Raw genomic sequence first — 27,201 nt, 5'->3', positions numbered from 1 at the left:
CAGGAGTTCTATTATAGGCCTTCCTTAGGAAGGACTAAGCCTAAACTAAAACAACAAAGACAAGTGACTGACAAGGGCAAATACATGAATGCACATAAATGCACACAGGGTTCTTTCACACACAAGGTAAGGCGAATAAAACACAGGAATGATTGTCTGGTTCTAAAACAAATTGGGATAGTTTTTTAGGTTTCACCCAAAATCTGGAATAGAAATGTTTTTCCAATCCTAGTCGCATTTGCCCGTGTGTTTGAACAAACACATGGTGAAATGTGATTAGGATTACAACAGAGAAAACACCTTTTTTGCTTTTGTTAACTTTTTGTTGACACACAGAGAAAAGGGTTGGGGGAAAGCGGAGAAAAAATGTGCGTTTTGTTTTTAATGCTTTATTTTTTTATTTTTTTTTTATTTTTTTTATTTAACCGTTATAAAGCGCTCACACAGCCCGCAGGCATCGAGGCGCTGTTACAGAGATTGTTTGTTTTTTTCTTAGTTGCGTAATTGTGGTTTTTTTTGTCTTAGTTGCGTATTTATAACACGCTTAAACACCCGCTTATGATGGAAAGTATGGGTAACAAAGTAAAGGGGACGTAGTCGCACAGAAATAGCAGGTAGTACATAAGGGTAGAAAACACGATTTCTTTAATAGACGGGCAAAAAAAACTCTAAACGCCTCCACAGTCCACCAACACTTCTCTAAAACATAGGTTGTGAGCTTGCTCTGTATACTGCTGCTCTTACAGCATAACAAAGCCACCAAGTGAAATTGAGCTGCTTCCTTTATTATGCTCTGAAATCCCCAATCACACCAACTTGTGCTTATGGAGATCTGGTAATTATGAATGGTCCCTGAACAGAACCCTGTGCCCCAGAACCTGCAGACACATTTGAGTGTTGTGTTGGGCTGCCAGTGATCACAGTCAGACCACCAAATCCCACGGACAGGGGCAGGATTCGGATTGTGCAGAGAGAATGGCTGGGTGGCGGTTGATTTTGAATTTCGAATATACTGTGGGCTTGACAGTAAGCCCCCATTCAGGGTTTCTTCCCCGTGCTTCCCGATCCCCATGATCCCCCAATTCTGCAATTATGCGACACCAGGACACAAGGCAATTGATTTGTTGGATTTATTTTGGCTTCCATTCATTTAAACAAGAGACTAATGTTTTTGCTTTAGAAAAAGTAGTTTTGCTTTTATGTTTTTGTAGCTCTTGGGGACACGTCAATATGTATTAGCCTATATGCAATAACAGGTAAGAAGGGTGTTTTAGGCAAAGTGTTGACAGAGCCCCCATTTCTGATTTAATATGACAATATATCTTGGACATTATTAGCCTTTATAATAATGGCAAATTGCAATGCATTTGTATCCTTTACACTCGGGGCTTAAATGAGGGTCCCCAGTGCCATTATCACCCGTTCCAGCTCGTGGTTATCAGCACCTCGGGTTGCCAATCTAATCAAAACAATAACAATAAAAATCCTTAGTAACCCATGGTACTAAGAGCAATGTATTTTGTTTGAATGAACAGCCGCCTGGAAGTGTCCTGTTCATTCAAACAAAATACTCACTAAAGATGGCCGCCACGGATCAGAAGCCCCTCTTCCATGTCCATGGCGACCAGCTGGAACATCGGAGCAAAGGTAGCAGCAGTGATAGGGACTAGGGGAGAGGGGGTTAAAAATAATAAGGGAAAGGAAGGGAGGATGGAGAGAAGATGGCAGGCATGTGAAAAAGCCATCCTCGGAACACAGGCTTAGATCAGTAGATTCAGCCTGTGATCCAAGCAACCTGATTGGTTGCCCTCCCCCAACCTGGGTGCTAATTAAAGCTATGACTAGCTTTTAAAATTCCTTTCTTTTAAAATACCCTTCTCTGACTCCTTTATTTGAATATTCAAGAGACTGAGTATTAATGGCTTATCGGTTTGTGGACATGTATTGTAAGAAACAAATGACCCCATACTGTACGTAAAAAGGATATTGGAAGTCACTGCAAAGTTCTGTTACCTTATAAAGGAACATGACCTTGGCTCCGTTCCTCTATTTGATCAGAGAACTCCTCTGTGACTTGCAATATCCTCATAAACTCCAGTACGGGGTATGCTATTCCATATATTTCAGTCTCGTAGGGACACCACTACTTACCTATAAAAAGAAAAGGGCATCCCTATGGTAATGGCAAAACATGATTACAGTTGAGTTGTGATGTCAAAATGTCTGCTGATTGAGCCAGCACCAAGAAGCAGCTAGCTCTCAAGGAAGAATTTAATTGCAGCCATGACTAGCTTTTCAGATTCTTTTCTTTTAAAATACCTTTCTGTGACTCTTAACAGCCATTTAAGCAGTATCTCCCTCTCCTGCTAGTTTCATTGGTCGGCAACTGCCCCGGGCCCAAGCTACAGGCCTGGGCTAAGGGAGGGACTCAAGCACCCATAAGAGGATTTTTATTGTTATGAGCACCCGAGTTAACACCTGGGGCACTAATTGTGATAACATTCTTTTTTTAAATACACCCTCGGCAAACGTGTGGGTGGAGGGCAAGCTGGTGTAATAGAAACAAAAGACGGTCTCAGAGTGTATCCGCTTTTTTATTTTTATGATACGGAAGGCAGATCTGGAAAATAAGGGTAATGATGGAGGAGGCAGCCTCGACCTGAGGGATCAGGTATGGAGGTGTCTGTGGGTAGAGTGGGGGCAGGCAGTGCAGGCAGCTGGTATGAAAAGGCTACAGGGCAGCGTGGCATGACTTAGAGGAAGAGGCTCACATAGCTCTCAACTCACCCGCTTTTGGCGGGTGTCACCCGCCTTGCAAAGGGCTGACTCACCCGCCAAGCCTCCTGCACGCCCATTCATTCCAATGGGCGTCTCACCCGCCAAAAACAAAATCAGGTGATTTCACCCGCCTTTGTGAGACAAATGGTTGAGAGGTATGGGCTCAAGGGGCAGGGCGCTAGCCACAGGAGAGCAGGCTTTCACCAGTAATGTCAGCCTGTGTTCTGAAGCTCCTAATTGGCTGGCACCTACTCCTCAAGTTCTAATAACTGATGAGCAACCGTTTATTGTAGTATGTTTATTTTCAGCACTTTTTTTATTTATTTTTTTTATTTATTTTTTTATATTTTCTGCACTGTTGGAGTTTAACACAGGGAAGCAATAATTTATTGGCACGTTATCACTTACTATAAACCACAAAATGATGTTAAATACATGGTATTAAACTGATTAATCCACCCATTGTGTAATGCACTCTCAGCACTCATGTGTACGCTGGGAGCCTGGCATACATTAGCGTCTGGACTGCTGTCCCGACACTAATGTATGGAAGGGTGCTGGCCAGCGCATCATTTGCGCTGCTGCACAGCCCCGTTGAAATGTGCAAGTCACATTTGTGGCCAAGGTGAACACCACATTTCTGAGATTAATGCACAGGAATAAAAAGCAACCTCTGTGTTTTTTTACATTTTTTATTGGCGCTCATTTTTTTGTCCCTATTGTATCATTTTCCTGGCCACCGTAAATACTGAATTCCAGGATTCTGGTTCAATATCCTGCCATTCAATATTACCCAAGAGCTGTATTTGAGCTGAGTCGGAACACCATCAAACACTTGTATCCAAGGCTCGAATTCTGGTTCTAAAGTTTCAAACTTTTTCGAGTTACAGCTCTGAATGTTTGGAATCTTTTAGGCTGAGTCAAACCCCCATCATGTAGGCTTGTTTCTCTTGTGAGCCGGTTCGCCCATCCCTAGGAATAGAATACCCCCATTCTTGTCTTAAAAGGATATTGTTACCCTGTAGTTCTGGGACCTTATAAAGGAACTGAGCCTTTGGCTTTATTCATTTATTTATTGAACATTTATAAGGCGCCTATACAGCAAGAGGTGTTTCCAGGCACCACAAGTCAAAAAAGGTGGAGGGGACAAGGGAGATAATGAACAATAATGGTCCTACTAGGCCTTGTGACTTTGGGATCGTGCACGTGCAGTAACAAAAATGCAGGGGGGGGAGGTTAGTGGGGGTGAATGAAGGTCAGGAGAGGCAGTGGTCGAAGTGAGCGGGAGCGGTTGGGAGCGGTGCTCCTCTACTTTTTTTAATTAAGTTTTATAGCTCCTATACTTTTATTTTAAAAAGAAATCGTTCTGGAAGGGTTTCATTTTAAAATAAAAAAGCAGGAAGAAGTTGAAACTTGCACTTTCAATGCACTACACTGAAAGTTCCCTTAAAAAGAAGGTTCATGTGTTTGGGAGTTTGTATTGTCTTTGTGTCGTGGCGTGGTGATGGGGTTTGTTGGTAGTGGGTGCAGGCCAGCAGGGAACATAATTCCACTACTTCTTTTCGTACACTTCGACCACTGAGGAGAGGCGACATACAAGGGGGTTAGGGGGTGAAGGGGTGAAGGGGCGAAGGGTCCAGAGGTCAGCCAAGTGCTGAGGAGAGCCCAGGCAGAGGGGTAAGTGCCAGGGGATGCCGGTGGCAAGGACCACCATCTAAGTGCGAGAACTCAACTCAGGAGGGGTGCCCAACCCTCAGGCTAGTCAGGGAGGGGTGCCCGGGAGGGCGCTGGGTGCTGGTATGAGGGGTTGCTGGTAAGACTGGTCAGGGGGGCCTGGTACCCTGTAAGATTCTTAAGGGACCATGCCACCAGTCACAGCGGAACATAAGGAGATCCAGCTCATGTCTGAGAGGGGCAGGGAGGCCATTCCAGAGGGCGGCATCGGCCGAAGATTGAGAGAGAGAGATCTATCCCCTCCACTCTCTGCTTGGAGAAACGTCTGTTATGCAGAGAATTGGTAGTAGTAAATATGTATTTGGCGTTAGCCATTAACAATCATTAAACAGCACAACATTGCATATAGATATTAATTAATTTAAAACCATTGGGCCTCATTACGAGTGTTGTGTAAAGGCAACAACGGCGCTGGTAGTGCTACTGGCGCCGTTGTTACCTCTTCGCAACATTACGAGTTCTGCTTGCCGGTGCCGGAGGTCTGACCTAGCGTGCAGACCGGCACCCGCGAGCAGAACTCGTGATTGCACCGGCACCGTTATAAACGGTGCCGGTGCAACCATGCTCCCGACCCCCATTCTGCCCTATGGTGCAGAATGGGGATCGGGAGACCAGCCATACCGGCACCTGCGAATGGGCAATTACCGGCCCATTCAACTCGTGCTAGGCCAGTAATGGCCCATTCGTGGGTGCCGGGGCCGGTAGCGAGTTTGGCGGTAGCCGTGCCCTTAAAAAGGGCACGGCTACCGTCAAACTCGTAATGAGGCCCATTGACCTTATTTTAAAAATGGTCTGCCATATGTTTGAGTCCTTTTTTACAAAAATACATACATCAGATATTAAAATCAAATCATTCCAATTAATTAATAGAGACATCGATTTCATAATATCCCGAATACCAAACTTTACAAAGTAATTTTTAAAACATTGGGGGTCATTACGACCCCAGTGTTAAAGGGTTAACGGCGCCGTAAAAGGCTGCGGCGCCGTTAACCCCTTAACGCCTTACTACGAGGTCCCTTTGCGGCTCCCGACCTTAACGGCTGGTCTGGACCAGCCGTTAAAGTAGGGACCCGCAAAGGGACCTTGATGACAATTACGGTACCGCAATTTGCGGTACCGTAATTGCCGCCTTCCCCATTCCCATTGAGCCCTATGGGGCAAAAATGGGGATGGGGAAGGGCCATGGAGAAAGGGGGAATTACCGCTCCGCCAACCTTGGAATGGGGTGGTAATTCCCCCTTTCTCCATGGCGGACTCCGGTATGGACCATGGTGCTAATAGCATCATGGTTTAGCGCCGGAGTCCTAATGAGGGCCATTGTCTTCTAAGGGTAAGGAGGGGTCATATTAATAAAAGTGGACTATATTCTCCTCGTTGCCCATCTCACAGGAACATTCTTTGCGGCCACCCAGTCAAGACATTCTAGCTGTCAATGGTAAAATATTCAATTGGACCATTAGCATTATTTTTCTAAGCTCTGGGGATTTCAAGGAGTTTACAGCACCTCTCTGATAGATACTCTGTCTCAAGGCGACATAAAATTACATCGATGAGAGAGAGTGTAAGCGGTTCATCATACGCATGTTCGAGTCAGATAGCCTTGTCCCTAAGGTCGTTCTTCAATTTGGTTAGGCAGTTAATTTGATTAGGACTGATGCCCCATTTATTGATCAAACTATTTCCAAAAATGTACCATGTATATTTATATTTTGGCAGGCGATGAGTGCATTTCCTGAGCTACATTTTGCCTAAATGAGTTTGGGGTATAAAATGTGTTAGTCTTAAGATGAAATTCCAAAAACCTCTGTTCCGCTAGAACTGCTATACTATTAACCAGAGGCGTTTCTAGGGGGGCACGCTGAGGGGGCTATAGCCCCGGGTCTTTTGGTTGCAGCCCTGGGTAGAAGCTCAGGTGCTGCAACCAAAATGCTACCTACCCCCGAGTCCCGCCAGTCCCGTCATTGGCTTAGCCCCTGATCTTTTCCAGACCTATCAACACCCCTGCTATTAACGCCAAGTTTTGCTCGTAGACCGTCCCCTGGTGCACTAGGGCCAATCCCCACTATACCTCTTAAAAATTAATTCTGCACCACATCCAGCCTTGTACAGTTGGCCCCATATTTCGCCCCATATTTCACACCCATACAATATGGATGTGTGTATCTTGATTTCCACGACCCTTAAGCATTTATCCAATCTCTTGCCTCCATACTTATAGTAGAAACGAGTCAACCCCTCTAAGCCCCGTTAGAGCTTGTTTTAGCGTCCTTTTAATATGGTTGGACCAGGAGCCACTCTGTTGGAACAGAATTCCTAAATAATTGTAAGTCTTGACCACTGCAATATTTACTTTATTTATTGCCCATACAAACTTCTTTTGTTCAACTCAAGCTCAAACTTGGCTGTATAGTTTAAAGACTTCTGAAGACCCCTGTCTGTTAGGTCAAGCAGAGCCGTATCATCAGCGTACATTAATGCCCCATATTCTTTCCCATTTATAGCTGTGAGGTTAGTCCTTGCTAATGAATTATATGGGTCAAAGTCTGATATAAATAAAATAAACAATAATGGGGCCAAGGGGCATTCTTGTCTGACCCCTTTGTTAGTAGTGTACTCTCAAGAGTAGGTTGCAGAGCCTAGGCATCTTACAAACGCACATGTATCTGTGTATAAGCTTTGGATTAATTTAAGTAAACCTGCAGGAACCCCAAACCTATCTAATCTTTTCCACAGAATTGCCCTATCCAGAGAGCCAAAAGCTTTCGATAAATCCAGGAAAGCAACGTAAAGACATCCCAACCTAATAGTACATTTTTCAATGATCGTGTTCAACTGGAAAAAGTGATCCAATGTAGTATATCCTTTTCTGAACCCTGCCTGGCTTTCGGGCAGCATTTTATTAATCTGTGCACATTTTTCTAATCTTATCAATATACATTTTAAGAACATTTTGCTCGTTCTATCAAGCAAAGAATAGGCCGATAACAGTGGAAATCGCTACTTGATACTTTTTTGAAAATCAGTATGATTAAGCTTTTTTTCCGGGACACAGAAAGTAACTGAGAATGCGCTATCGCAGTCAACGTAGGGGCCCAACATGCAGAGAGCCTCTTGATAACCTCAACCTTAATACCATCCAGACCGGGAGCTTTTTCCCCATTTGCAGCCACCAATGAGGCAATAACCTATTCTTCTACAAATTGTACACAATCAACGGCAGGAACTCGCAGCCCCATCCTAGGTATCCCAGCCTCTGATGAGCTAAATAAAATACCTGAGAACTCCAAGCACCATAAGTCAGGCTTAATTATGTTAGCTTCCTTGTTATCCCTCAATGTTGTCCCTTTAGTCACCAGCCTCCATAAACCCTGTATGTTATTTTCTCGTATCATTTGGTCCAAGTGCTCCCATTGGTTTTCTATGTTTTCCACTTTTTTCTTTTTGCATAAGCCTTGATAACCCAGTTTTAAAACATGGAGTTCTCTCGCAAGGAGAACCCCGGTCCTAGATTCTTTGCACAATCTCCATTTTGCCTTCCTGCACTCGGAATCGAACCATGGGGCATCCACTCTCCTTCTGGATCGGATATACACTGTTTTGATTTGCCTTTAGCCAAGATGCTTCGCTATTTCCTGTATTAGGAGTTCAAAATTGTCAATTGCTTTAAGGTCTTTCACATTGAGGTTGAGAATAGCTGATTTTGAAAGGCCAATATTTAGGCTATTTAAAACTGTTTCTATCCAACTCTTGGTTAAAGTTGGAATTGGTTTGAACTGATTCTCTACAGTCGTTTCATCAAGGCCCATCAATTAGAATCTCCAACTTAGCAACTAAAGGGTTATGGTCACTCTGCGTGTGATTAACCACCCTAAAATCAAAAATATTTTTATATGCAAAATAATATATCAGCCCGTAATCTATCACTGAAGAATGCAACCCTGAACTAAACATGTGTCTCAGCGGGCTGTCTCCAGGGCATCTTCCATTTAACTCCACCAGCCAGGCATGTTTCATAAAATCTTTGATCAGGCGTCCTCTGGCATCTTGTTTTGGGAGGACGGGGCTGCGCCCCATTTGCCACACATTTTTGCCAGAACAGCTTGATCATTGTCAAGTTCTTCCTTTACCCCTTGTTTGGCGTTAAGGTCACCCAATCCCGGGGAGCTCAGATTTTGATCCTGCAATAAAACCTTGCTAAGCATACCACCAATTTTGAACAGATTCCCAGGTGCGTGTCGCTCTGCTTTATAACATAAGCTCTTAGGAATTAGGGTAGCAATACCCGCACTCGGCCGACCTAGCCCTAAATGTCTTGCAGCAATCGAGAATACATAAAAATCATCAAAATATTTCAGTAAACAACTCTCATCAACCAACCATGTTTCTTGCATGCAAATTAGGTTATGCTCTTTTAACCATGCTGCCCATTCTGGATCACTGAGTTTATTAGAAATGCTGGCAACATTGCAGCTGATTAAACTAATGCCATACTTTTGCTCTAAAGAGCTGTTCTGATCTCTAACAGATAAAGCAACATCGGGGCAGACTTGGAGGTGCATGTGTGATACACCCATAGACTGCCCCGTGAGTCTGAGCTGATGTTCTATTTTGGATCATCGTATGGGGCAAATAAGGGTTTGTTTCAGGTTAAGTTCTAATTCATCACTGGATTGATCCATGATGAGATGGTTATTACCAGAAATGGTAGAAAGACCGATAGTCTGTGGTTGTTTTGGCTCGACTCTCCCTTCAATATGAAGTGCCCACCTAGGGTCGGACCATGTATCATGCATGTATCATGCAAATGACATACTTGGAATTGGAGGACCAAAGGACTCGAGCTGTGAGGTATTTAGGGATAGAGAGTTGGATGTAGAGGGGCCCCAGGCCCCAGAAAGCCTTGTGAAGGATGCAGAGGGTCTTGAATCTGATCCTTGCAGCCACAAGGAGCCAGTGGAGAGATTTTAGGGCTGGAGAGATGCAGTCCCCTGGCTTGAGGAGAAGGATAAGTCTTGCAGCCCTGTTATGGATTAGTTGAAGGGGACAAAGGGAGGAAAAAGGCAGATTGAGGAAAATGCTGTTGCAGTAGTCCAGCCTAGAGAGAACCAGGGCTCTGGAGACATTGAGTTTCTGGGGAAAGGTGAGGAAGGGGAGAATGCCTCTGAGGAGGTGAAGTTTATTTATTTATTTAAATTTGTATAGCGCGCAAGCAGCCCAGGGGCATTGAGGCGCTGTTACTTGCATGAGCTTAGTTACAGAAAGTGAGTTGAAAGTGAGCTTTCTTGGCAAGGTCCGTGATGTGAGAGGAGAAGGAGAGAGAGGAGTCAAAGATGACACCAAGGTTTTTAGCCTCATGGGATGGTAAGGGGTGAGGACCCAAGGAGGGTGGCCAGAGAGTAGCTGGGAAGCAGGTAGCAGGGGTCCCTGTGAGAAGGATCTCAATATTACTGGCATTAAGACAGAGATTGTTAGCCGTGCACCATGCATGAATAGCAGTCAGGGAGTCAGGAATGAGAGAGGGAGAAGAGGAAGTAGCAGAGGAAGCTTGAAGGACAGTTGTGTGTCATTAGCATAACGTTGGAAGTGAGGAGAAACCCCTCAATAGCTTGAAATATCTTTATAAGGTATATTAGAGGGTACCCCATGCCATATATAAAATTGGGGAAAAAAACTAATTACTAGCATTTTCTTTTGCCTGTATTACCTGGATTCACACCTGTGTCTCCTTATGTCCTCATACCATACAATAGTCTCATATTATTGTACAGGTATATTTTTAATACATTTCTGTTGTTAGCTGACAGGTTTTAATTTAAATGGGGCATCATCAAATAAAATTAGTTTTGGTGAGGCCTTCTGGATCGGGACTAAACAGGATCTACGGCAACATAAAAAAGTCATGAATGTCTTTATTTCTCAGTATTTGTATTGTGTTGTGTCGTTTGATACCTCCATCACACTTATCATCATGTAGTTCATGTAGTTTGTTTACCAAGGTGTGCACATTTGGAAATGCATTTTGGCATTAATACCAACAGTTTATAGCTCGGTCAAGCTCACTCATCCTTCAACTTTATTTAATGTGCGTTGAATTTCCTTGGAGAGTCAAAATGTCTGCCATATTTTAATATTTAATATTTAAAGTAAAGTTAAGCAAACATACAAACCTGTGCAATGATTTATGACGCCAAAGGTTATTTTTGCGCGGCCCTACTTTGTCCAGATATGCGGTTTGTAGAGTCAATGTGGTGCCCACTTAATATGTTGTCGAAGGTTGTTGCATATAATTGCCTCGCTATGTGACCGGTCCTGGAATCACTTCACAAATTATGGTGGAGATGGCTCAACAGACCAAGGATACTGCCTGTGAAGGGAAGTTGCTCCGTCCATTCAATGCAGGGTTCGAATTATTTAGCTCCTGGTTATAGCATAGGAGAGCCTAGTTAGCTTGACACAAACAACAACAAAGAGCTCCATTTGGCTCCCTTGGTCAACAAGTGCCATTAAAAAAGTACCCTTTGTGATGTTTTATCTGTGTGTTTGGGAATGTGCATAAACGAGCATTAGGACACATTTGGAAGACATTTAAAGCATAATGGGCTATGAATAATGCAAAAAAGGTATTGTTTGTATCTCACATGGGAGGTCCATTTGCTGCGTGCAATTTAATAGATACTTGTTGCCCAGAGGTAGAGAGGTAGCTCCTGCTGACTGTGAGATGCCAAATAACCAAGAGCTGCCCAAAGCTCCTGCTAATTGAATCCATATTTTGCTACCTGCAATGCATATGGAATACAAGGTACATTAAGACTAAGGCTCTGCAGGGGGACAAGGGGCATATAACTCTAGAATGAATTACCTGTGCACACCTTACTCAGTTCTAATTAAATAACCTGGAATTGTGTCTCAATCAGTATTCTTGGCAAGTTGTTTTTCGGCCTGTCCATCCTGCCTTCAAACTGCTTACAAACTTCAGCCTTTAGTAATTCGATCGTTTGATATTTTTCTTTTCACTTCTAGGTTTTTGGAGTCTGCAGATAATCAAAATGGAACAGCTCAGCGCCGCAAACAATGGCTTCTGCATCAAGCTCTTCCAAGCGGTGGCTAAAGGCAACAGTAATAACATCTTTTTCTCGCCGTGGAGCATATCCTCCGCACTGGGAATGGTTTACCAGGGCACCAGAGGCAACACTGCAGCCCAAATGGGGAAGGTAGGTGTGAAAGGAACTGGACATACTCCATATTCTTTGGCTGATTGCATGCAAGTTCCACTTGACAACACCTCAAGCCTATCATGCAACAACTCACTATTCATCCTCTTCTTTTTGCTTTATTTGAAGTAAGTCTTGCAGCAGTTGCACACATACAAAATTAACGAAAATGTCATGCTACAATAATTCTGGAGAAAAGCAATATATTACAGTAATTGCAGAACATATTTAAATATAATGATTAAATTGCTGTGTAATGTTGGGGAGGAGAGGTCTTTCTGGCCCCCCAGACATTCCAGGGCAAAATGGATCTTATGTTTACTCAATGGCGGGAGACGTCCCTGTGTTTGTTCTTTCTTATAATTTGGACTTAAAGTTAACCACAAAAAGACGGTAAACAGCCATAAAGTGAGACATACAGAATCCATTTTGTGCCACCCTAAGCGCCATCTTTTCATAGGCCACACAATGATCTCTAAAAGCCATCTCTCCCTCTGTCCAGCGCTGCGCACACCAAGCCCAGCCTCCCCCCCTCCACCTCCTGGCAGCTCTGCACAAACCCATTTCTCACGGAAGCTTAGCCATTTATTGTTGTAAGTATTTAGTATCTGTCTCTCTTCCTATGAGCTCACTGCCCTGTGTGTGACCGGAGCAATCCCTGGCCTGCGGGCTCATCCGTCTCCACAAACCTGCTTGGGCACCCTTGACCCCCACCTTTAATGTTACAGCTTACAGAGCCCCTGACCCTCTACCTCATTGATACAGATACTCATCTAAACTCTTACAGTGACCATGGCGAGTACCCACCACAGTCCTAATCCCCTCACACCATATATCCTCGGTAGAAACGACACATGCCAATCCGTATCATAGGGCATCAAGCACATAAAAAAGCCAAAGGCAGGCATCTGGGTCGAGGCACTGTGTTTTATGAACCCTGCGGTGTAAAGGGCCACCAAACCATATATTTGTCAAACGTACTTTATGGCATCCCCTTAAAATTACAACTTTTTATGATGGTCATTTGCCTCATGTCTTTAGTCCCTATTAGGCTAAGATAGAGAGTTAGAAATGTTGCATCTTGTGCGCCTGACCTTCACCCCGCCGAGAGGAGCCCAGCTAATCCACGTGCTGCCTGCTGAACCTCCATGCCACCAGCCAATCATGTAGCCGACCCATATGTTCATATAATGTATCCATGTATTCCAAGAATCCTGCTGTAATATCATGCACCTATACGGGAACGTCAATAGTGACGTTTCCAGAACTTATAATGTACTGTTCCTGTAATATTTGGCACAGCGCTCTCGGGGAAGCAGAGTTCTCTGCATGCACACTTTGATCTATATAAACTTTGTTCAACTTGCAATTCATCTCCTCGTCTCATTCCCTAGTGGGGTGCGTCCTTCTTTGATTCTCCAGCATGGGGTCTGGCATGGATTCACATGCTCATGAATATTCCCTGTCGTCAGGCCAGGAATCCTCGGTAAAGAAAAAATCAGTATCAGTTTAGTTTCTGATCTGTCACTGATCTCTGGGTCATACTGCCCCCAGCCAATGACTGCCCTCTACCTAAGGCCCTCCCCTGGCAGCCATCCTCAGATTTTTACTGCACGTTCAAGTGTCGGGAGTCCTCGTGTTTTAGCTCTTGAGCTTTTACTGCATTTTCACGCTGTTTCAGGAGAAATTTCTCATTTTTTTTCGGTTATTCGAGCCTCAAGCTCCACCGTTTCTACTTCCGATAATGGGGACCCGTTTCAGAATTCTTCTACGCCCCTCAAGAGTGAAGTTTTCGTTGAGTTACGCTTCTTGGAAGATTCCGGACATGGCCCAGGACAAGGATAGCTCGACGCCCGGATCCAAGCTGTTCAGGAGTTGCCCAGGATGCGGACTGTAAAATGTTTTCAAGGAAGACGAGCATTCTAGATGTCTCTACTGCCTTCATGAGGACAAGATGCACGTGGAGAAGGACTGTGTGTTCTGCAAGAACCTGTCGGAATGGACCAAGCAAGATCGTCGTTCCCGCCTCGCCACCTGGCTGGAGAAGGGCACAGCAGGTGAGAAGGCAAAGAAAAAGTCTGAGCGGTCTTCTAAGTCCTGTGAGGGGGCCCCGGCGACGGGGGCCCAACAGAAGGCAAAGCACCGCAAGTCCGCCGGCACCGGGAGCGCCGAAAGGTCGTGCTCCTCGGCTGCCAGGCACGGCGCGACTTCCCTGGCACAATCAACTACGAGTCAGTGCTCTGGTTCGGGGAAGAGGAAGTCCGAGAACCCGGGTAAGCTTCTGGAGAGGCCCGGTTGATCTCGAAGGGAGCCGAGGGAGAGCGAGGTGATGACCCTCCCCCCAAAGCAAAGGCCCAGGACGCACCTAAGGTGGTGAGGGCCTTGATCCACTCGGCAAAGGCCTCTATCGAGGTTGTCGCAGCGGCCCTGGCAAAGCCAGCAGAGGCTACGCCAGTGGAGGTGGCCTCGGGGCCCAGAGTTTCCCTGCCGCCGCAGAGGGAATCCTCTTTCCAGACCATCGTTAAGACCCCCGTCAAGACCCCAGCGAAAAAAGAGGGGGGGTGCGGTGGTCATTACGGACTCGGATTCAGCCTCCGAGGAGGATCTGGTGGAGACCATGAAAGGCCTCAACGAGAGGTTCATAGGCCTCAACAAGTGCTTCGAGAAGGTTCGATCCCAGGAGGAGGTTCCCGCTGATGTGATCGAAGATAGCGACGATGGCGATGACGAGGGCCCAGTGGAGCAGCCATCCTGTCCGTCGCAGCCATTACCCGAGCCCCAGGATAGCTCGGCGGCCATTTTGTTGGAGATCCAATCCTTTTGTACTGAGATAAGGACGAGGTTACCACGGACCCCGACGGAAGATCCAGAACCAGGCCCGTCGGGAAGCCCTCTGAACAAGCGGAGGAGAGTCCACCCCGCTCTGCCCTTCGTGCCCGTGAGGCCTGTGGACCCCTCATCCCCTCGCCGGACCCCCGGGAGGATACGGCGACGGATACGGCGACGGATACGGCGACGGATACGGCGACGGGGACGGACGACGACAGCGGCGATGACACAACAGACATCCTGTCATCACCCCCCCCTCGGGCCTCTCCGTCTGACGAAATTGGCTCTTTTCACGCCATGATAGCCAGGGCATCTGAGCTCTTCCAGCACTGCCCTGAGGAACAGAAAAAGGAAGGTTTTCTTTACCAATCACGAGAGGCCAAGAGAAAGACGGTCCTCACTGTGCCGTTGCTCGACGACATCTGGGACGAAGGGCTGGCTGTCCTCAAGAACCCTTCCACGACACCCACCAAGAGGGACAGGTACGAGAAGACGTACCGGGTCCCCGATGCCGCCCCCTTGTGCCTCAGGGCCCAGCCCACGCCGGACTCTGTCATCTCTGCAGTGGCCAAGAAGAAAGCAGCGGGTGCAGCGGCTTCAACTTCCACTTCCCCGCCGGACAGCAAGGCCAAGAAGTTGGTCTCCATGGGACGATGAGTCATCTCGTCGACGGTGACGACGATTAAGGCGGCCAATACCTTAGCGATTGTGGCCCGTTACGACAGGGTGCTTTGGTTCAAGATAGCTCCTCTGCTAGACTTCCTGCCGGACGACAAGAGGGCGGAGGCCCTACAGATTCTGCAGGAAGGAGAGGTGGCATTGGATCACGCCATAATGGTGGCAACAGACATTGCCGATACCGGATTTTGCCAACTGGGCAACAGGGTTTGCCTCCGACGACGAGGATGGCTCAAGGCAACAGACTTTCACCAGGACATCCAGACCAGAGTGTTGGACATGCCGCTCGACGGCAACAACCTGTTTGGAAAGACGGTGGATGAGACCCTCCAGGCCATCAAGACAGACACGGAAACAGCCCGAGCCCTAGGAGCCCTTCAGCAACGGTGGCCCTTTCGGAGCTTTGGAGGCAGACAGGGAGCCTCCAAGGGATCCAGCGGCGGCTCCTCTACTTACAGCCAGGAGGCCAGCTCCTCGTCCCAGGAGGCCTACAGAGGCTGCGGCAATCAAGGAGTGTCTCGTCGGCAAGGAGGCCAAGGCGGCAAGGCCTCTTCCAAGCAGGACTGAACCGGCCATAGCGTCGGGCCCCCACCGAAGCACCCCAGTGGGAGGCAGGCTGACAAAGTTTATCAGCGTGTGGGAGTCCATCTCTACCGACCGGTGGGTGCTGGACACCCTGGCCCACGGACACTCGCTGGAATTTCAAAAGAAGTGTCCTCGCATTCCTCCCGTGGCCAGGAAGGAGAATCACGTCCCTCAACTGCTGTTGGAGGTAAGGGCGATGCTCAAGAAGGGTGCCATCGAGCTCATCCCCAAGATGCTCCGGGGCTCCGGAGTATACTCAAGATACTTCCTCGTCAGAAAAGAGACAGGCGGTTGGCGCCCCATCCTGGACCTGCGTCGGTGAAGGGCGACTTCCTATCATCACTGGACCTGGAGGATGCTTACTTCCACATCCCCATTCTAAAAGGACACAGAAAGTTCCTCAGATTCATATTCCAGGGGCGTCACTACCAATTCAGAGCCCTGCCGTTCGGATTAAAGTCGGCACCCAGGGTGTTCACCAAGTCCCTCGCACCTGTGGCGGCACGGCTGCGCCTGCAAGGGATCCACGTCTACCCCTACCTGGACGACTGGCTAATCCATGCAAGGTCAAGAGAACTCGCCGTCGAACACACAGCGAGGACCGTCTGCCTGCTCACAGAGATGGGATTCGCCATCAACTACCCCAAATCCCATCTGGTTTCGTCGCAGGTGGCACTGTTTCTGGGAGCGAAGCTCGATACAGTCAAGCAATTGGCATCTCCGTCGGAAGAAAGGACGAGGCCATTTTGGGCAAGGTGCAGCGCCTGTTGGCCACAGATGTGGCCAGAGTGAGGTCCATCAAGTCCCTCCTCAGGATGATGTCCTCATGCATCTACCTTGTTCCCCTTTGCAGACTTCGGATGCGTCCGTTACAAGAGTTCCTCAACACCAGTTGGATTCAAGCGGCAGGCAGCTTCGAAGACAGGATCCCGCTCGACGAGGAGTTCCGTCGGGCGAATCTATAGTGGGGTACCCGTGCGCACCTCGCGGCAGGCATGGACTTTCAGGCCCCGGCGTGTCAGGAGACGGTAACGACGGACGCCTCCCCGGAGGGATGGGGGGCCCACACCGGAGATCTCCACGCAAGAGGCCTTTGGCTCCCGGAGGAGAGGTCTCTTCACATCAACATCCTGGAGCTACAAGCCGTGTTCTGGGCGCTCAAATCGTTCCTTCCGTCCCTCAAGGACAAGGTGGTGAGGATCTTCACCGACAACACCACCACGATGTTCTACATCCGGAAGCAGGGAGGCACCACATCCTCAGCCCTATCCAAGGAGGCCCAGGATCTGTGGCACTGGGCCGTCGCCCAGGAGATGTTTCCCTTCCACCTGGCAGGAATAAAAAACACCATCACTGACTCACTCAGCAGGGAACTGCGCTCGTGCCATGAGTGGGAACTACGCCAGGACCAGGTGGATCGACTCTTTCAATGGTGGGGCAAACGCCAGATCGACCTGTTTGCGACGGCGAGAAACTCCAAGTGCCAGAGATTCGCCAGCAGGTTCGCACAACCGAGGAGCATGGGCAATGCTTTCTCGTTCCCTTTGGACAGCCTATTCCTGTACGCGTTCCCTCCGTTGCCGTTGCTGCTCCGTCTCATCAACCAGCTCAAGAGGTCCAGGTGCAGGATGATCCTCGTCGCACCGGCGTGGCCGAGACAGATCTGGTTCCCGGACCTTCTGGACTTGTCGGCGTCCCCACCTATCTAGCTGGCGACGGACGTAGATCTTCTCTCCAGAGAAGGAGGTGCCATTCTTCATCACGACCCGGAGTCGCTGAACTTGCAGGCTTGGCTCCTGCAGAACTAGAGTTTGGAGGGTATGATATCCCGGCTGACTGCAGAGAGGTTCCTGCAAAAGCCAAGGCGCCCTCAACTCTCAAATGCTTTGGACATAAGTGGAAGAGGTTCTCTGTCTGGTGCCATGCACAGAAGATTAACCCTCTGCGGATTACGGCCTCTCAAGTATTGCCGTACCTACTGTCGCTGGCCAAAGCTGGACTGGCTCACGCCTCCATCAAGATACATCTGGCTGCCATTTCCCGATACACCAGAACTACAGGACGGGCGTCCTTGTGGTCTCATCGTCTGGTGAAGGAATTCATGAAGGGACTATTCCGATCGTTCCCGCCGGTGAGGGCCCCTGCCCCGGCGTGGGAGCTCAACGTGGTACTGACCAGGCTCATGGATGCCCCATTCGAGCCTATGCATTCGGCGCCGTTGAAGTTCCTGTCTTGGAAGACAGCATTTCTTGTGGCCATCACCTCTGCACGACAAGTGGGAGGGATCCAGGCCCTATCTTGCAAGCCTCCATACTTGATTTTTCACGACACGAGGGTGGTGCTGAGGACGCACCCCTCCTTTATGCCCAAGGTGCCGTCGGACTTCCACCTCAACGAGCCCTTGGTGTTGCCAGTTTTCTTCCCGTTGCCTTCGTCCCCGGCCGAGAGGACTTTGCACTCGCTGAATGTGGCTAGAGCGCTGAAGTTCTACATGGACCGCATGAAGAGTTTTCGGAAGACATCACAGCTGTTTGTGAACTTTGGACCTGTGAATCAAGGGAAGGCTCTCTCGAGGGCTTCCATTTCCAGATGGCTCTCCGGCTGCATCACGCACTGTCACCGGTTGGCAGACCGACCGCTGCCCGGCCGTCCGAGAGCCCATTCGACCAGAGCGATTGCTGCTACCACGGCGTTCCTGTCTGGTGTGCCCCTGCTGGACATCTGCAGGGCTGCTACGTGGAGGTCGATGCACACCTTCACAAGGTCCTACTGCGTCAATCGGGACTCCAGGGAGGAGTCCAGGGTCGGCCAAGCAGTGCTGCGCAACCTGTTCGCTTAAGGTGAGCCTGGTGAGGAGGTAAGAGATGCTTAATGTTGAGTTGTATTGCTTAATGTTGAGCCTGTTGCCACCTCCCGTTGGTTGTGAATGTGTATACTGCTATGTATTCTTATATTCATGAGCATGTGAATCCATGCCAGACCCCATGCTGGAGAAGGAACAAGTTACTTACCTGTAACTGTTGTTCTCCAGCATGGGTCTGGCATGGATTCACATGCGAACCCTCCCTCCTTCCCCTCTGCGGCTCTTCACTTGGTCATACTGTCACTTTACGTGCTACCAAATATGAGGATGGCTGCCAGGGGAGGGGCTTAGGTAGAGGGCAGTCATTGGCTGGGGGCAGTATGACCCAGAGATCAGTGATTGGTTACTACTAAGAAAGACAGATCAGAAACGAAACTGATACTGATTTTTTCTTTACCGAGGATTCCCGGCCTGACGACGGGGAATATTCATGAGCATGTGAATCCATGCCAGACCCATGCTGGAGAACAACAGCTACAGGTAAGTAACTTGTTCCTTCATTTTGGTATTGTGTTGGGACCAGGCGCCTTCAAAGTGGTGACCCCGACATGATTGTTCCTAGAAGTCCCCATACTGCGGCGAGATCCGGGGCTTTCCTGGGAGGGCCATCGCCACCTACGACTGACCAGAATTCTACAAAAAGCATACGCTCCTGAGCAAGTTCTGTGGGTCCCGGCTTTGCGAATACCCAATTGCTCACCGGAGCTGGGCAGGGCCTACCACTGGGAGGCCACTCTTCTGGATAGAACACAAACGGAGGCTCTCGGAATACCACAGACACCTGAGTATTGATTGCAAGAAGAATTAAAGGTGGGAGTTTGAGAAGTATGGAGCAGATTTATTAAGGGGAACAGCGTTATGGATTGGGATGAATGTGAAAGGAATAAAGTGATTGTTGACCACAAAGAAGATTGTTTGGTTTTTCATGTCCATTAGGCTTTTTATATGAACAAGGTAATGAAGTAAAAGGAGATACTGGAACCTATCTCTGAAAGGGGGTGGAAGGCGGCGCTGCATAGCATTGTCCCGACCAATGCTGGAATATAAGTGAGGAAAAAGATTAAAGTAGGAGCCTCGTATATTTAGTAGGCTCGGGAAAATAGTATTATTTCTTCTTTTTGATATTTATAACTTGTTGGAGGAAGGTGATGTGAATGTTGGGTGTGAATGGGGGAAAGCAGATTTTTAATTAAGCCGGGGCCTGGGGTATACAGGGCTGTTTTAGGGCTTTATGTTCTCTGTTCAGGGTTGTTGGTGTATTTGTTGATCTGTCGTGTCCTATGTTAATTGGTTACATGTTTGTCATATTTTCACATGTCAATCATTGCAATGTATAAGTAATTGATAGTAAGTGCAGGATAAAAGGTGTAAGTGATGTACCAAAGGTTCAGAGGTAACAGCATCAGCACACATGTACGCACTAAGTAAGGGGGAGGGAATATAGCGACACCATGGGTGCAGACATGCCACTTTCACATATTTGTAAGCACCTCCCTCTCTATAGTGACAAAATAAAGAAGTATCATGGGCAGTGGTTGACAAAAATGAAAGGGGAGGGACCACCACGGGTCTGGCCGGAAGAGGGGTCCTTTGATAAAGTAGTATCTCCTGGTCTCATTCCCTAGCGGGGTGCATCCTTATTTGACTCATTTTGGTATCGTGTTGGGACTAAGCACCTTCAGTAGCCAAACTAGTGCAAGTCAGTACTCCTAATGACATTAATTAATTATTATATTATCATAATAGTTTATTAGCATATACTTCATCTGTATCAAATTCAAATGCATATGTGCACATAGAAAAGAGACATACAGCCGCTTCATTTTCCAAATTTTCTCCTCTCCTGTTAACTTGGAGGCCACCTTGAAACAAAATGAGGTGCTTAATTTCGAAGATATATGTACTCCTGTAGGGAAGACAATGTCCCAAATGCAGTTAAATTCACTAATGCGCTTTTTTTGCAAGTGGCTTGGAAGTGGCTGTTGGGCTGTGCTGAACACTTCGCTTTTGTGAATCAACTGCTATTTCTACACAGAGCTGAAACTCTGCCCACTTCTCCCTCTATATCTGCAAATACCGCAGGCCACGTGCCTTGTGCGTACGAGCTGTTTGCAAGTGGCTTGGAAGTGGCTGTTGGGCTGTTAGGCCGGCCATGAGGCTGCAGAGCTGCAGTGTAAGAAACTAACATCATTTCATTCAGAGAGCTGATTATGAAAGAATTAAACTATCCCTGAAATGTCCAGCCTAACTAAAGCCCCACACTCTCCTAAAGCCTGCAACTTATTCAGCAGTGCAATGACCGACGATCTCTGGCCCCCAGTATTCGACAATTGGATGTGGGTGGAAACCAGCACTACATTTCACCAATCGAAGCCCTCAACAAGATCCAATATTTTAAATCAGGTCACGTCGGTTCTCATGCAAGAAGTTGTGAGCCCAAATAATACCTTTCCACCAGACGCCACCGTAGAAGTCTTCTCTCCTCCAAGAACTTCTTAACAGCTGCACTCATTGAGGGCCAATGGCCTTGATTTTACTGTTACAGCAAAAAACATCAAAAAGAGAATAAACAAGCAGTTTCCAAAACAAAGATGGCGTTCTGGCGGCACGCAAAATCTGAAGAGCCTCGAGAACATGCTCTTTATCGTGTGAGAGCAAGTCGATAACAGAAGGGAGAAAACTGCAATGATACCCGACAATACCACTGCAGAGTGCATGCAACTCTTGCACGCTCAGAGCCTGGAAGAACAGAATACTGACCTGAATGTCTCTCTTTCGCATTTTCCACCGCACCTAAGACTTTAAATATAGAAAGAAAAGACCGAGATGTAAATCAATCCTCGAAATCTTTCCCAGATGCGACACCGCTAGTAAATGTCTTTGAGCTACTCAAAGCCGAAGTCCAATTCAATTCAGGTACTTTACTGGAACTCACAAAAGACATGGGAAGCTGAACTTCAAATCGACCTTGGTGGGTCTAAGTATGGCAATAGCTGACAATACATCTAAATCCATCATGGATTTCAAAGAGTCCATGAAGAGGCTGGAAGCGAACACCACCACATTCCACACAATCACAGAAAGCTCAGTCAAACGGATCGAGGCGCTATTGAGCATAAATTCTCATCAAAAAATATCAAACCAAGACATAAGTGAGCACATTGCAGCGGTCATGAGTTCCCTAATCACTCACAGACTGAGTGATGTTTCCGAAGGCACACTACTCTCTGAATCAGTTCTGGAAGAGTTTACAAGACCTGCAAACATTGAAGACGTCTTCGCAGGAAAATAGGAAAATAAGTGGTAACAATAGACTCACTGTACACTGGCACAATTCCGAGAAAAGAGGTAATTTCATAAATCCAACCTATATGCAATGGCCGAAAGAAACATAAATAGAAAAGAAATCTGGTAAAGAAGATGCTCTTCAAACCCATAATAAATTTAAGTCAAAAACCAAAAACAAAAGTAACAACACAATAAAAAAACTCTGTCAAATCAAGTTTTGTTTGAGCTATATCATTCCCAAGTAATGAATTAGTTAAGTCCTCGAACAAAGGCAAGAAAAGAGACCAGATGCTCAAAACCAGTCCATCCCTGTCGTGACCCGTTCTGCCCCCCACCACCAATATAATAGCAATTCCACATCCAGAAACCATACCTTCTCAAGTCAATGTTCATTCAACTACCTCATCCCGAGAAACTACTACAGTGGCCACCTGTTCGACCTGTCTCCATACTACAGAACAAAAAATAGCTACAGAAGAAGCCAATCTCAAAACTATAGTAACTAACTGAACTGGTCTCCCTGCTGGTTCATCTCCATTTGAAGTACCTAGGATCTGGCTGCACCAAGTTAAAAGGGGGAAAGGTTTCAAATCATTCAATCGAGGTGCTATTCTAACAATCTTCAAAAAGATTCCAGATCTATATTTAGTCTCATCAAATGATATAGAATTTGTGTGTTTTCCAAATCAGAATTGCAAGTACACAGCAGAATTAGGCCTGAAAACCAGACTAGGTGCACAAGCGATGCTTCTTGCCAGGAGGGACTTGAATAACTTGGGTGTCGAAATTTCCACCCAAGAGATCACGCTTCAAGAGGTGACAAAAACTACTGAAGGAAAATTAAAGTATGATGGCTCTTCTACCTCTAGAGCCCCCGGCCTAACATCTGCTCCCAATTTGAATGTGTCAGCTATGGAAAGAAACTGCCCCTCTATGTCTGCGACACCTACAATGTGGGCACTCTTGCCGGAGATCATTGGTCAAATCTGGTAAAAGATGAAAGCGAACGTGCAGTCTCTCAAGCAGAACACGACCCGAGGTTCTTAGGTCGGAATACACGTGGTTCCAGTTAATTCAAAATCAAAATCATTAAAGAAGAGATCTTTAAGACCTATGATATCATCCTATTTCAAGAAACATGGTTATTAGAATGTTTACATCTGGATGGCTTTCTCACTTTACACCAAGTAGCCAACAGAGCAGAACTTGGTCGGCCAGCGGGCGGGCTCTTGGTTTCAGTACGAGCAACTATTGGAGCATCGCTAGAATTAATTCTCACCACCAAGCAAGGCTTGTTAGCCACCCTCTTAACTTTCAAAGGCCCAAACCATCCACAATCAATAATTGTTATCAATGTCTACTGGAACCCTGCCTGCTTCAACTTAATTGACTTTATTGATTCATTATCCAATCTATTGCTAAGAGCTACCACTATGTACACCACGGCTGGGATATTACTGTCAGGCAATCTCAACTCACAATGCACTCCTTTATTGACCCAACGCTTACAACCTTTGGTTAAGCAAGTAACTGTAAATGGCGAAAAATGGGTAAGCTTCTTGCAAAGCTGGAATCTAAAAATGCTTAATGGGAATGTAAAAGGAGACATCCCTGAAGCGTCCACTTGGTATAAATGTCCTTCCAGATCTATTCTAGACTACCTCTTCCCCTCTGATGACCTATCTATGACTTTTAAGTTCTTTCAGGTTTTAGGCAATGGTTCGAGTGACCACAATAGGCTTTCAGCTATAATGACTCTAACAAGAGGTTCCAATAAATGCTATGAGAACTCTATCCTGTATGTCAATAATGGAAAAAAATGCTTGGTCAGATTAAAAAACAATGGCACGCTCTTAAATAAGGAATTAGGAAATAAAATGAATGAAATCTCAGAAGGTGTCTTGGTTAATCAATGTAATCCTTTAAGCTTTGTGAACTTTCTGTGGGAATTAAACCATCCCTCTCCATGTAATCCCCATGTTAGAAAAAGGCTCATCCATTCTTTTGATGAAGAAACTTGGTTAAAAAAACATACACATGAGGAAAGCTATCAAACATTTAAAGTCTAAAGTGAAAGATCAATAAGAGCATGAGACGGAATCAAAAAATATTGCATAATAATTATAGAAATTGGTCATGTGCTAATCACCATCTCCGACACCAGAAGGACAGAGAAATTATACTGACGTCATTAATAACTAAAAATTCATGCAATTTCTGGAAGCTAATCAACAATCAAAACATGCTGCAGATCCAGCTACAAAGCAATGTGATTTCTGATTCCGTCTGGTGCAAATATATTGAAACAACTTACAGTTGTCCTTCCTCCTCTCAAGAATCAAGTAAATCGGTTGTAGAATGGCAAATGACCTTCGACCAGGAAATGTTAGTAAATCTCATTAAAAAATCATCATCATCAAGAGCAGCAGGTCCAAATGGCCTTACCGACTCGATATTAAAACTGAATGCTGAACTCTGTTGAAAATCGTTTTTGCAGAAGTCTTCAAATCATCCACAGTTCCCCCCTCCTGGAAGTCTGCTATTGTAATATGTATCTATAAAAGGGGTGTTCAGGCTGATCCTGTTAACTATCACCCAATCGCCCTTTTAGATGCGGATGGAAATATAGTCGCAGCAGCCGTGTTAAAAAATCTGGAAGATTGGACGATAAAAGAAAACATTCTATCAAAACTGCAAATAGGTTTCCGAAGAGGCCTCTCTACCTCTCTCAATGGCCTAGTTATGTCATCCGTTCACAATCGGCAGTGAAAAAAAATAGGCTTGCATACTTTAAGGAGCCTGTCTGGATCTCTCCAGTGCTTTGGACACTGTTAACAGGGAGTAACTCGGCTAAATTACACCTTAGGGGAATAATGAGTGGCCTCTTAGCCATATTAAAAGGCCTGCACATGGGCACAAATATCTTTGTTAGATTAAACACACAAGGTGATTTGTCTAGCGAGGTGCCCACTAAAAGAGGCGTAAGCCAAGGATGTATCCTTGCTGCATGCCTCTTCAATCTTTACCTGGCTGATCTAAGAAAGCATTAGAGCATCATTCCTTAGCAAGTCCCAGAATCGGTAAGCAGCCATTATACTGGATCGCTTACGCAGATAACATGGTCTTGCTTGATTACTCTCCTAGAGGACTACAATGCCTCCTTTCACCATTTGGCACTTATGCAGAGCCAATGATTTAATAGTGAATCCCACCAAATCAAAAATCTTGTAATTCAGGCTCTATACATTTTAAGTGGTCCCTCCAAGATCAGATTGTGCCTGTGGTCACGGAACTCATTTACCTGGGTATTAAACTACCCTCAATTCACACCACAAAAGCTACTAGAACATGATCTGGATCTCAAGATAATACCGCTCTTGGCACAGATGAAAAAGATCTCTAGCACCTTCTGTAAATTCTCCACTGCCCATTGATACAATTTTATAAAGCAAAGGTTATTCCATCTTTGCTGTATGGCTTGGACACAGTGCCCTTTTCCCATACACTAAAATGGACGTGTCTCGAAGGCAGAATTCGGAAAACATGTACCATCTAGCTACCCCATACCATCTCTAAGGTATGAACTGGGGCTGCACTGCCTAAAAACCTATCTCGACTGTAAGATACTAACACTCTGTAGGTCAATATGGTCACCAGGTAAAGAAGATTCCCTCTACACATATATAGCAGCTGAGCTCATAAGAGGAGCTGGTCAGTTTCTACAAGATGTATTCATCCAGGCAAGACAAATGCTGGAGCAATGTTACCGCTCCGTCGATGTCCTTGTCCAAAATCCCACTTGCGGAAAATGAGCCATGCTACGAATGGACTGGATCCATACCATTGAGCAGATGTGGGAGCGAACAACATTTTGCTATTTGTCCAGCTTCGGAAAACCAAGTGTAGACCAACCAAACTATTTAGCCTGCTTTACAAGTGCCAAACTGAGATCTGAATTCCTTAGCGTGAGACTCAATCTCATTAGAACAGGGGAGATTCAGTCGATTTACGACAATGCCATACCCAAAACAGCAATTTGTTCCTTATGTAAAGGAAATGTTACACAGACCCTGCACCATCTACTCGCTAGATGTGATTGTACCAGGGACGCTCAGGAAAATCTTTTGAGTGGCTTTGTTGATGAAAAGACCTGGCTCTCTACAAATGCATTCTGGGAAAGACTAATGGTGGGCCATACAAGATGCCTAACCATTGCTGTCTTAAAGACTCTGAAATAATTAGGTTTTATTGTATTGAAGTTATGTATTTCTCTTCTTTTAATTGTATTAACATTGTTATACATCAATGCTTGTTATCAATTGTATTTTCTTTTTCTATGTTTTTGTGAAAACTCGTAAAACGTGGCTAAAACACAATAAAAATAAAAATAAAAATAAAAAAATATGTGTACTATGCTGCGAGCTGCCCTCTGTCGGTACTCTAAAAAGGATTTCCTTTTTAGCCATGCTCTGAAAATATGCATGCTATTCTTAACGAAAACTACCACTATATCGATGGACTTGCTCAGAGAAATTGTATCCCTTACAGACCAAAAGTTTTTCTCTCTCAACATGTGTTTTAGATAAAGGGAGCTTAATTTGTTGTAGCGCGGACAAACGAATAGAAAATATGCCAGAGATGCCTTAGCAATCTTACACGTCAGGCAAAGTTCTCCAGCCCCACTATTCGATTTGCTGATAAGGGTTGCAAAAGGCAGTATTGCGAAGCAGAATTTCTTGAATATATTTCTAGCATACAGGGGGGCGATCATGTCAATATCTCTTTCTCCGAAAGTCATATTTATGGAAGCAGCATTCTCTGGCCAACCTTGATCTCGTGCTTGAGATACTGGTTTTGATCATTTTATCATAGGCCCTTTTAACAGCCATTATTGTGTTTGAATGAATGAGATCCGTGCTGGTGCACACATGCTTTAGAGCTAGAGAGGACAATGTTGATTTTACATGTGTGCACCAGGAGATGGATGTCCCCCTCACTTGTTCTAACAAATGCCCTACTGCCTCCTTGTATTTCAATAGGTGGAGTGAGGTCCAAAGCTGAACCCAATATAAAATGGGTTTGAGAGCTATATCATTTCTTATGCACCCTGCCCTAATTCAGTTAGTAGCATAGACTTTGCTGTTTTGGGTGGTAAACGAAGCCCCCTTTTTAAGAATGTTTGCTCTATGATTGCTAACTTTGAATGATGTTGATAGCCCCATATCTCTGCAC

The 27,201-nt window shown here is 46.0% G+C and overlaps 1 protein-coding gene across 3 annotated transcripts in view; it reads left to right on the top strand.

Moving 5' to 3' along the window:
• LOC138481404 (leukocyte elastase inhibitor-like) overlaps positions 1–27,201 on the top strand; it is a 459,314-nt gene that overhangs the window by 238,495 nt on the left and 193,618 nt on the right. For all 3 annotated transcript variants that reach the window (XM_069613538.1, XM_069613539.1, XM_069613540.1), the window contains one exon: positions 11,536–11,726. In XM_069613538.1, the coding sequence (XP_069469639.1) occupies positions 11,562–11,726 (165 nt within the window). In that variant the 5' untranslated portion in view covers positions 11,536–11,561. The remainder of the gene's footprint in view (positions 1–11,535; positions 11,727–27,201) is intronic.

The sequence above is a fragment of the Ambystoma mexicanum genome, chromosome 5p, assembly GCF_040938575.1.
Source record: "Ambystoma mexicanum isolate Mex_15411 chromosome 5p, UKY_AmexF1_1, whole genome shotgun sequence".
In the NCBI taxonomy this organism is placed as follows: Eukaryota; Metazoa; Chordata; class Amphibia; order Caudata; family Ambystomatidae; genus Ambystoma; species Ambystoma mexicanum.
This window is presented reverse-complemented; position numbering and strand designations above follow the sequence as displayed.